The 12,383-nt window shown below is 45.4% G+C and overlaps 1 protein-coding gene across 2 annotated transcripts in view; it reads left to right on the top strand.

Moving 5' to 3' along the window:
- The window catches only part of FAM20C (FAM20C golgi associated secretory pathway kinase), a 105,546-nt gene that overhangs the window by 11,932 nt on the left and 81,231 nt on the right, over positions 1 to 12,383 (top strand). For both annotated transcript variants that reach the window (XR_014001904.1, XM_081169531.1), the window contains exon 2: positions 6,485 to 6,663. Coding sequence is in view for 1 of the 2 variants with exons in the window: in XM_081169531.1 (XP_081025657.1) it covers positions 6,485 to 6,663 (179 nt within the window). In the remaining variant the exon portion in view is untranslated. The remainder of the gene's footprint in view (positions 1 to 6,484; positions 6,664 to 12,383) is intronic.

The raw sequence follows: 12,383 nt of genomic DNA, 5'->3' as shown, positions 1-12,383 counted from the left end.
AACAGTAACATTTATTTTTTTTTACAAGTCCACTTGTATTCCTTATATTCAGTCAAATATCTTTTAACATTGGGGGGCTCCAGCTTCTATAGATCATAGTGATCACATCTTCTTTTAGCAAGTTTTCTATCACAGTTCTGGGGTGTGTGTGTTTCCAATATATTGTATAGAAAATGTGCTGGTTTAGTTATGCGAGAGAATTCCTGTCACACTTTTCCATCTAGAGCACCTGCAATTCAGCTTACTTTTTAAAGGTTATGACATTGTTGCTTCTAAGCTTTGAAATGCTGTCATTCGGGGAACTGTTTGATTTTCTCAGCAGTTGAGAAAGGGCTTACGACTGTGCCAAGAGGGGCTGAAACAAGATAACGTTAAAAGTTATTTACCTGCACTTTTAAATCCAAACACAGAGTTGATGTGTGTGTATTTGTGTGTTAACTGACAGTATGCAAGGTGCTTTTTATCATTAAACTTAATTCCCTGTTTTTATTTTTTTTAAAAAATATTTATTCTTTATGCCTGTACTTGGGCTGCCACCACACACCGGGGAGTAAGTCCCACTGAGTTCAATGGACTTGACTTCTTAGAAGACGTTCATTGCTTTGTGTTGCCTATGGATTTGCAAAATTTGAAACCCTGTAAATAAAGGCAACAATTTACTGGCGATTGCTCCTGCCTGAACCTAATAGGAATAAACAGGAGCTGCTGCAATGAATGGAGAAATTCCCTTTCGACTGTGTATCTATCTGAAATACCCATCTCACTCTCGCTCTGCCTTGTAGTAAGAGCAAACAATAAAGTAGCACAATTGCCTTCCAAAACCTTCTGACCAGACAGCCTGTCTCCCTGCATACGTGTATCGGTAATCTGAGACTGCGTCACAGGGCAGAACAAGGTTCTTGCACCTCAGGCAGGGGTGGGGAACTGTAGCAGCCCGAGGGCCACATTTCTGCCTGAGCAACCTTTCAGGGGCCACATGCCAGGGGTGGGTGGGGTCAGAGGCAAAAGTGGGCGGAGCAACTACTGTTATTTCTATCTTTGTGTTGTAGGCTAATTTCCACATACACACACCCCTCTCTATTCTATCCAGGCGATCATGAAGCATTTTCAGAGTGCAAGGACAAATTCCAGCCAGGCAAAAACACTTGAGGCTGCAAAACAAGGCTGGTGAGAGGTGTGGTTTGCGAAGTGTGTGACCTGGGGGGAGTCATGTGAGTCAGGGAGGAAGGGCCAAAGGATTGCATTTGGCCCATGGGTTTCATGAATTGTGGCTTAGCTGAATTAAGCGGGCAAGCTCTTACACAACTTGGCATGAACCATATAATATTGTTTGAGGAACAAGGACAGTTATGTTGCAGGTTTCTTAATGGGCTGAGAAACACCCTTCCCCCCAAATGTTAATGTTAGTTTTCTCTTGAAATGTAGGTGGTTTTTTCCTAGACAGTTTACAGTATTTTACTCTCTTTTTGTAACACTTTTAACCTTTTGTTGTTTGTAGTTGAAAATGAAAATAATGGCTTATTAAAGGATCTGAAATTGGGTTGCTTATTCAGATCCAGGGGCAGAGCAGAGGCATCCATTTACTGCACAGAACAATTCTGTCTCCACTGAACAAGTGCTTTCTGGCTCTGGTTTTGTCATGCAAATCTGATCTGAAAGCACAAGACACAAAATGTTTTCTGGAGCCTGTTGTAAATAAAAATATGCCCTTTCCCTTATGGGGTATCCAAGAGCCCATATAGAGTCCTTACATAGGTTCCCTATTGGTAGGAGAAAAATAACAGAGGCCAACCAGAGAATATTGAGAAGCAAAGCAGCTAGTAAGCCTGATCTTTATTGATCTGTTGCAACAGTGTGCTCCCCTCACACGCAGAGGACCCACAAAAATGCTGTGCAATGGCTTATAAAGACTTTTGAAATTCCCATCCTCTAGATCAAGACCACCCCCAGAAACATTATGCATACATCACAGAAATTTAAATGTTGTTTTTCTCCTGTCACAGTTTATCTCCTGTCTGGCAAGTTACTTGATTGGATTGGCTGGGGAGCCTGGCCATTCTTTTGTAGTGGTAAAATACTTATTTCCTGGGCCAGGTCACAGGCTCACACCTTATTCAAACAGACATATCCTTGAGATAGGATTTGTGAGGAAAGAGACAATGGGGAGGCTTTTCCAGTTTAACCTTTCAGAGAAAGGATTTGGTCAGTTTAGGAATCAAAATGGTTCCAGGTTGGTCTTCCTGTGTTGATCTATGTATGTGCAGTTATGAACATTACCATATACCTAAGACCATAAAATTCCTATCACAAGCCCAAAATATCCCCCAAAATACACCAGAAATCTCATGAAAGTACTAAAAACACCTCCAAAACATTGCTGTTTGTTTGTTTTGAGAGTGGACGAAAGTTAAGCAGACATTTACCGTAATGATTATTGATCTGCCCAGCACCCTCAATGCGCATTGTGCTTTGCACCATACAAGAGGCTAGGTCCCTGCCCTGTTGAGCTTACAATTTAAAATTGGAGATGTGAGGGAAATGGCAGCAGGAGCTAAACAGAGGAAGACCAATGAATTTGCTCTGGTCATTAGCTGCAAGTTCTGCTGCCAAGATGCTACTTGCTACCAAGTGTTTTACACTTTCCGTGTTACTCTTTCGTTGTCTTGATGGCATATTTAGTCAGTTTCAAAATTTGCCCATAAGCTGCCTTGGAGAGCCTTTGGCAAGGCGGAAGCAGGGTGGGAGCTTTCCCAGGGAACAAAATGAAATGTCGAAACCGCACATGCCAGATCCTCTCCCCCTCCTGAAAGCTAACAAAGTTAAACACACATATAAAGTGGGAAAAGGGATGTGAGAGCTGTACTGTAGAATATTAACTCCTCTTGCAAACAGGAGAATCAGCATCAAAGGTCACAAAGAAAAACCATTTGCAAGTATGGATTGCTTAATGGGGATTTCCCCCCTCTATCCCTGAGAGTTTTGAGTTATCTTCATGTCCTAAAAGGCAGCTTGATAACTTTGCAGTCTTCAGCTATTGCTTCATACTGTTATGGAAAAATCTAGGTGTGAGGCTGCTCAGTCACCCAGCTCGTCGGGCACAGCCTGTGGGTCCCTGAAGAATAAAGGAAGGAGTCCAGCCACCAACCGGAGCAAATAGCTGTAGACCAAAGTTTATTGCGCAACAGGTTCAAAGAGGAATTTTGAATCCCGAGGATGGGGTGACAATGACTTTTAAAACTTTCCCACCATATCCCAGAATACAGTTTGTACAGCATCATTGATACATCATTGATACATCACTGACATGTTGCAAAAAGGGGAGGGGTAGACAGGGGTTGGGACGCAGGTGGTGCTGTGGGTTAAACCACAGAGCCTAGGACTTGCCAATCAGAACGCTGGCGGTTTGATCAGAAGGTCGGCGGTTCGAATCCCCGTGACGGGGTGAGCTTCCGTTGCTTGGTCCCTGCTCTTGCCAACCTAGCAGTTCAAAAGCACATCCAAGTGCAAGTAGATAAATAGGTACCGCTCCGGCAGGAAGGTAAACGGCGTCTCCGTGCGCTGCTCTGGTTTGCCAGAAGCTGCTCCCTCGGCCAATAAAGCGAGATGAGCGCCGCAACCCCAGAGTCAGTCACGACTGGACCTAATAGTCAGGGGTCCCTTTACCTTTTTAGACAGGGGTTACACTAGTTTAACCTTGGCAAACATGTCAGGGAGGGCAAGACCCAGGTATAAGATTAGCATAGGCAAACAGCTCTGAAGTCCCACCACCCAAAGTACATGTCTGGACCCCTTGGCAAGTCTGGTGATGGGATTAGGCTTTCCTTGGCCAACAATCAGCTCAGCAATTGTCACCTCTGGGCACTTCCTAGAGTCCCTATTTTTCAAGGGCAAAATAGTGTTGGAATGGAGGAAACTGGCAAAGGAGTTGATTTTATATGATTGTTAAAGCTAGGTGACTTCCCTGAGCTGCCAAGTCGAAAGGATACATTGAAGCATAATATTTGTAACATTTAACAACTTTAAAGATGTGGCCGCCGCCCCCCATAATTTCCATAACAATACTGAAAAGGCATTTTTGGATTTCCTCTGTGGATGCCACACTTGCCAACATGAGCAGGTGATTCTTAACCCAGCCGCCCCCCCCTTCCCAATGTACTGACACAGCCCTGTTGCATTGTGGTATGTTATACCTGCTCTGGCAGACAACCAAGATGGGTGGTTTTTGTAACTTCACATCCCTCTTTTTAAAAAAGTCTTCCTTCCTTGGGATCAATTCATATTGGAATGAAATAGGTCAGGCATGTCCAAAGTCCGTTTTGGGGGCCTAATCCAGCCCCTGTGGCTGTTTATTTCCTGGGGTAAAATCCTAAAAAAAGAAAAAAGCTCAACAACTTCAATCCTAAAAAAAGCTCAACAACGTTGGTTGGCCCTCATGCATGTTCACTTCATCAAATCTGGCCCAAAAAAGTTTGGACACCCCTGTGATAGGTAAATCAGTTTTTTTTGGGGGGGGGCATGTCATGAGGGGTGGAGAGAGAACATCTCCTGAAGACCAAACCATTCTTCTTGGGATGGGGTGTGTGATAGGAATTTTGAAGTCTTAGATATATGTTAAATGTTCATAAGTGTACCAACCAAGCACGTACATAGATCAGCACAGGAAGACCAACCTGGAACCATTTTGATTCCCAAACTGTCCCAAACTGACCAAATGTTTTCTCTGCAAGGTCAAAGGAAAATGGAAAGGCCTCCCCATTGTCTTTTCCTTCACAAATCCTGTCTTAAGGGTATGTCTGTGTTTGAATAGGGTGTGAGCCTGTGACATGGCCCACAAACTAAGTATTTATCATTACAAAAAGACTGGTCAGGTTCCCCAGGCAATTCAATCAAGTAACCTGCCAGACAGGAGATAAACAAAGACAGGAGGAAAACAACATTCAAATTTCTGTTTTAGGCCACCTTTTCTGTGATGTAGGTATGATGTATCTGGGGGTGGTCTTGATCTACAGGGTGGCAATTTCAAAAGTCTATATAAGGCCTTGCACACCATTGTTCTGGGTTCCTCCTCTCTCCTACGGGTGAGGGGAGCACCCTGTTGCAACAGATCAATAAAGACCAGGCTTACTAGCTGCTTTGCTTTGCTGGTTGGCCTCTGTTCTTTTCTCCTACCAATAGGGAACCTATGCAAGGACTCTATATGGGCTCTTGGATACCTCATAAGGGAAAAAGGGCAGATTTTTGTTTACAATAGGGGGACATTTCTAAGTTCTTTCACATTTATTTGGGGGTCGACTTAGAGGTTGCCAGCGTGACACCCATGGGCGCAGTGGTGCCCTTGAAGTCTTCCCCTGGTGCCAGCTAAGACTTGCAGCTCCCTCCCCCTACACTCTGCTCCTCTGGTCATGAAGTGGTGAGGGAGATACAGTGGTACCTCTGGTTAAGAACTTAATTCGTTCTGGAGGTCCATTCTTAACCTGAAACTGTTCTTAACCTGAAGCACCACTTTAGCTAATGGGGCCTCCTGCTGCCGCTGTGCCAGCGCTGTGCGATTTCTGTTCTCATCCTGAAGCAAAGTTCTTAACCCAAGGTACTATTTCTGGGTTAGCGGAGTCTGTAACCTGAAGCGTCTGTAACCCAAGGTACCACTGTACCCCCTTTCCCCCTCTCCCTTGAAAAACTAGAGCATGGCATCTGTTGATCTTTTTTTTATTAGGGAAGGTGACTCAGGAAAGCAAGGCCTAGAGTTTGCTTATGTAGGCCTGGCAAATATTAATGTTTAGGACCATTTTTGGCAGTGTTTTCATTTTGCTTTGTGAGGTGCTATAGGATTATGCACTTTATGTAGAGGTGTTTTTGAAGACAGTTTTGAAACTTCACGTGGTCCAAATTGAAAACACACAAAGAGGGTTGTTAGCAAAGTCTCTTTAAATAATGCAGATGGAGTCCAAGCCTTTAATGATGAAACTATTTAGTGCATAGTTTAGTGTGTAATTTTAGGAGAAATAAGCAGAGAGCTTTTGCACACTGGCAACTTAACTTCAGGACTTGTACACAGCAGGGAGACATGAAACCAAATACACAGAGGAAAAGCTCCCTCAGAACTATGCAGCCAATCAGAGTATCTGCTATCTCAGCAAACATCATGCCACTCTGCCTGGCTGCTAAGCAACACTGCCACTCATCCCCTTCTTGGCAAGTTGACTATAACACTAACAGAATCAGCACATAAGTCACACATTGAATGATCTCTGCCATTGCACTTCCAACGCAAGCAAGCCAGAACACTCATCTGCAGTACAACAGAGTTTAAGAATTGCTGCCCTGACCTATTGCTTTTCTTGGCACCTCCCCAGGCTTGGAATCCGTCCCATTTGCTCCCCTCCCCAATTTCTCCTCTCCCTCACTGACATGTTGCAAAGTGCATTGCTGGCATTTTAAGGAAACCTAATCTTCTCCCGTCTCTCGTTCAATTTTATTTTGGTAGGCAAAATGAAGGCAACGAAGACGAAGAGTTTCTACCCACTGGAGAAACGTCAATTGATTCCTATCCAAACTGGCTCAAATTCCACATTGGCATTAATCGATATGAACTGTATTCCAGACACAACCCGGCAATCGGAGCCTTGCTTCAGGACCTGGCCTCCCAGAAAATAACAAGTGTCGGTAGGTTGATGAAAACGCAGTTCCTAACAGCAGACTGTGCAAATCATTTGTTCCTTCTTTTTGTTTCTGCTTGTGGATGAGGGATATTTTATTTGGGTTTATACTGGCTGCTCCTAAAAGATGGTTCCAATAAGGTTTGCTTTCTGCTTTGGGAGGCTGCAAAGAGAAGCCACTGCTAGCTATGAATTGGCTTTACAGCAAACCTGCTACTGGCTCCAAATTGGATTTAAAGCGAATCTGCTCCTGGCTCTGTATTGGCTTTACAGCGAACTTGCTGCTAGCTCTGAATTGGCTCTAAAGCAAAGTTTCTGCCAGCTCTGTATTGGCTTTAGAAGCAATTCCTAAGAACAACCCTTAGAGGCGTTTAGTGGCAATATGCAGCCATAGTGTTGAGCTGAGAGGCAGAAACTTTATGGGGCCTCTTTGGTGGTGGTGACACATGAGAAAATCTAGAACTTCTCAGGGATAGGGGCTTTGATGGACAAAGATCATTGGCTTTTTCCATTCTTCTTTCAAATGTAGTTTGCTACCAGTGCTCATGCCTGGCCCACAATGCCCACCTTGGAATAACCCTATTTAGTATTATTCTAAAGGAGGGCATGCTGGAGGGAATGGCTGCTGTTGATAGTATCTGAACTACATTAAATAGAGTAGAATCCCACTGCCTATCCAGTGTCCCAGTCACACCCTAATAGTCGTCAAGATTTTCTCCCTTCCCCCAATTTTTTTGAGAAAAATCTATATATTTGTTTGCATATAGGTTCCTTTTATATACTACCTGTTTCTGTTAGTGAAGGTGCTTTTCATTTGATAACAATGACGTGCAATCTAAGAGACGTGCTACTAAAGGAAAAACGGATGAGGAGGGTAGAGAAGAAATAAGGCCAGATGCTAACTCTTTTGTTGCTTTTACGTAATGAAGTTACATGTTGCCCTGGCTGGAATGGCCAGTGGTTATTGGTTTGTTGTTCCTGTTTTTATTAAGTATGATGCGTTTTTTATCTTGTATTTTTATGTTGTGAACCGCTCCTGAGATGAAGAGCGGTATACAAATTTTAAAAATAATTAAGTCCAGAAGGGAAGATCCAGGTAGTGGGTCGCTTGCAGCTGAGCCAATGGAAGGGGCTTTGCTTCCTTTGCCTCTTTCTTAGACATGGGTGGATGGAATGATAGAGCTGATGCAGGCAGCTCTGGCAAAGGAGGAGCCCTCTGAGTGGACAGATGGGGTCTCACCATCTTGCACCTTTCTCAGATGCATTTGTGCTGGTTTATGACAAGTTAGACAGGTTTGACTCGTGTGGTTAATACGTTTCATTGATCCATCTCGCCACCTAACTTTGATCTGTTATGCCTCCCCACTTTAGCATGTTTTGAAGAATGTACTCCCTGTCTAGTCTGTTTAACCCAGTTCACATCCGCACTGGACATTTAAAGCACTCTTATACCACTTCAACTCTGAACAATGGTATCCCCTGAAGCATCCTGGGAACTGTAGTTTGTTAAGTGATTTGCTAGGAGACCTGTATTTCCCTCGCAGAGAAATACAATTATGAGGAAGAGGAGTTGATTGTTAAAACACTCTGGAGTTTGTAGCTGTTTGAGGGGAACAGTCTCTTGACCACTCTCGGCACTCTTAAACTACAGTTCCCAGGATGTGGGGGTGGGGGAGGAGCAGGAGCCATGACTGCTACAGCGATGCAATAGTGCTTTAAATGCACAGTGTGCATGTGTTGCCACAGATGGGAGCTGTGAAGTTCGGCACTAGCGGGCTCTGTGGAGAAGCAAACCTGTCTCTTGGCATCTTTGCCAGTCCTGTACAGTTTTGGCAGATGCGGCACCTCGCAGCCTTCCCAGACCAGCTGAACCTACCAACATTCAAGGATGTCAGGGAACTGACATCGGAGCTAGAGGCGGAGGGAAGGCTCTCAAATGATGCTGGAGAAGGGCCCAGCAGGGAGAGAGGCAGCTCCGCAGATGGGGAAGCAAATCAGCGCAACACCAGGGATATAGAGGGGCTGATGGGGGAATCGGTGAGAGGGCTCCAGGACTCTTCACCGGACACCAGCGGGGAGAACACGGGTCCTCCGCTACCCACGCCCACCCTGCGCAGAAGACTTCCGTGCAGAGAGAGTAGGAGGAGACTGGGTGTCAAACAACTTTTATGTTGGAAAAGATTTAAGAAACGCCCACTGACGGATTCTGCTAGCGACTGAGGCAGCCACGAAGTGAAGGGCTGCCCAGACTGAAAGGTTTAGCAAGGCAACAAAGCCTGAAGAGGTGGCAACTTACGCACGAGCAACCCATACACATTACAAATAATAATAATACTTTTTTTATTTATACCCCGCCCATCTGGCTGGGTTTCCCCAGCCACTCTGGGCGGCTCCAAACAGAATATTAAAAACACGATAAAGCATCAAACATAAAAAATTTCCCTGAACAGGGGCTGCCTTCAGATGTCTTCTAAAAGTCAGATAGTTGCTTCTCTCCTTTACATCTGATGGGAGGGCGTTCCACAGGGCAGGTGCCACCACCGAGAAGGCCCTCTGCCTGGTTCTCAGTAACCTCACTCCTTGCAGTGAGGGAACTGCCAGAAGGCCCTTGGCACTGGACCTCAGGGCTGAACGATGGGGGTGGAGACGCTCCTTCAGGTATACTGGGCCAAGGACTCAAAGGACCCATGCCCTCTATACTGGGTCACCATTCTTGCTTCTGTCTCAGGGTGCCACCCAGGCAATGAGGAGGGACAAAGGATTCAAACATGTACATGTCCTTTGGAGAAAAATCCAGTAAAGGTGGTTTCCTGGTGGGAATAAATGCGAAGGGAGCACTAGGGCCACATTTCTTCGTAGGCCACATTCTCGTGGGCCACATACTGTTCAGGGCAGGACCAACGGCAAACGTGGGTGGAGCAACAGAGATGATTCTTCCCTTGGTACAGTGGGGTACAAGAATCAGAGGTTCATATATACAAACACATCTCTTTCTCCATCCTCCATTCTGGCAAGCAAGAGCCATTGCCACAGTTCAAGGACATACTCCAGCCAGGCAAAAACCACAAGGAATGTGTGAAGTATGGCCTTGATCCTGCAAGGACTTACGGTCTGGTTTGATGAAGAAGAGTTTGGATTTGATATCCCGCCTCTCACTCCCTTTAAGGAGTCTCAAAGCGGCTAACATTCTCCTTTCCCTTCCTCCCCCACAACAAACACTCTGTGAGGTGAGTGGGGCTGAGAGACTTCAGAGAAGTGTGACTGGCCCAAGGTCACCCAGCAGCTGCATGTGGAGGAGCAGAGACGTGAACCCAGTCCCCCAGATTACGAGACTACTGCTCTTAACCACTACACCACACTGGCTCTCCACAGAGCCAGTAGCAGCCCAGGAGGACTCGACAGAGATGCAGGCCAGGGCCAGGGAATTTATTTCTCACAGGTCTTTAGTTTTCTGGTTTGATCCAGCACTGCAAAGATAGATAGATTCCCCATGAACCTACCTGGGTTGGTTCTCACAGTTTAATATCATGACCTAACAAGGTGTCATTGGCTTAACACCTAGGAGCACTGGTGTACAGATTACAGAATGTAGCACCAATTATCAGTTGACAACCAAGAGATTAGCACATATAACAGGTGGAAGTGTTTTCCGCAGGAATTCTGACGTGTGATTCAACTTTGGAACGTCTCCACATTTTTGGCACTGTTAAGGAACTGCCTAGTATATTATATTTGCACAAGCCTTTGAATATTCTAGTTAGGATTAGTCAGTGGCAAAACCCTGAACGCAACTTCTCAGCAGCAAACAACACTGAATTCACGGGTGCTTACTTCCAGGTTGAGAGGGTAGGGTGGTAACCTGAAATGCAATCTTAATAACTGTGGTTGCTGCTGTTGTTTTAATTTATTAATCACTTGCAGCATAAGCAGTCTTGGAAAGGGAGCAGCCAAATTAAAAACAATAAAATGAAGCATAGCATAGAACTGGGAGAAAAGAGTGAATCATAATACAATAATAAAAATACTCCGTTCATACAGCACACCCTGTAAAATAGCTAGAAACGCCGGCAGCAAAATCAGAATCAGTGTGGTGTAGTGGTTAGAGCACATACCAGGACATAGGAGACCAGGTTTTGCATTCCTATTCAGCTGCAAAGCTCCCAGGTGACCTTGAGATGGTCACTAATTCTCAGCCTAACCTACCTCACAGGGTTGTTGTGAGGACAAAATGGGGAGCAGAAGAACCATGTATATGCCATGTTCAGCTCCATGTAGGATAGAAAAGGTGCAACACGCATAAATCTGCTCAGAAGCATGTTTCGCTGAGATCAATGTCACCTACTTGCAAGTAAGCTTGAATAGGATGGCAGTCTTAGGTGTTGAATAAGCTCTTAAAATAGAAATTTAGGAACTTATGCCCTTCCAGATTCTCCTGGACTACCAGTCCCATTACCCTTGAATCATATTAGAAACTCAGATATAAAAGCTAGGCACCTTAAAACCTAGGTTACGATCATCACAACAGAACGTCTGTTTGCCAGGGGGTTGGACTAGAGGACCCCCGGGATCCCTTCCAGTGCTACAATTCTACGATTCTATGGTCTCAACTACATTGCTTGACTGTAGTTTGCTCTTAAAACAATTCTCGCCCCCCAGTATGCAAGAAGGAGAAACACATATGGTGGCAATGGAGATGGTATTTACTACGGACCAAGGCAGAGGTCTTTAAAATGTGGTTATGAACCTGGCACCTGGAAATCTCTACGTAGTCTGATTGGACCCGCACCAGGAGCAAAACACACCTGGCGCTTGGGGAATTTCAAACACTGCCCTTGAACCGTTGGCTGTGCTGGATGGAGCTGATGGGAGTTGTAGTTCAGCAGCACCAGGGAGGCCAGAGGTTCCTCACACATGCTTTACTCATTTTTTGTGGAGGCTCCTGATGTTGCCGGGGAATCTTTGCAATCCTTTGTCTTCTGGGGGCTGGTAGGAGGTGAACACCTGGAGACCACAGGTGCCTCTCTGCCCCATCTTGAACCAAGTTTGACACACCTGGAGACCACAGGTGCCTCTCTGCCCCATCTTGAACCAAGTTTGACACACCTGGAGGCCACAGGTGCCTCTCTGCCCCATCTTGAACCAAGTTTGACACACCTGGAGACCACAGGTGCCTCTCTGCCCCATCTTGAACCAAGTTTGACACACCTGGAGACCACAGGTGCCTCTCTACCTCATCTTGAACCAGGTTTGACACACCTGGAGACCACAGGTGTCTCTCTACCTCATCTTGAACCAGGTTTGACACAGCTGGAGACCACAGGTGCCTCTCTACCCCATCTTGAACCAAGTTTGACATTGCTGAGGCATCTGATCCAGGATCAGGACCTTCCCTTGTGGGGAAGTAAAGCTGAATGTGCAGCAGTAGACTACAGAAGGATGAAGGGGATTAGGCAGGCCTCGTCGCCATGGCGACGGGAAAAAAAGAACTCCACATAACACTCAAGCAGACAATGTGACCTTTTGGGAGTGGATAAAATGGAAGCCAGTAGGCCAAAATAAGTCAGGTGTGCCCCACTTACCTCCTCATTAAACACAAAACCAAACAAAAGAATGGGAGACACAGCTGAACTAGGTCGGACAACTTGCTTTGAGAGCTTCAGCTACTTGGTTCTTTGCTGGCTCCATTCAGACTTAATGTTGCTCAGTCCTTTTTTCTGTTAAAATTCA

The sequence above is a fragment of the Podarcis bocagei genome, assembly GCF_964188305.1.
Source record: "Podarcis bocagei genome assembly, chromosome: 14".
Taxonomy (NCBI): domain Eukaryota; kingdom Metazoa; phylum Chordata; class Lepidosauria; order Squamata; family Lacertidae; genus Podarcis; species Podarcis bocagei.
This window is presented reverse-complemented; position numbering and strand designations above follow the sequence as displayed.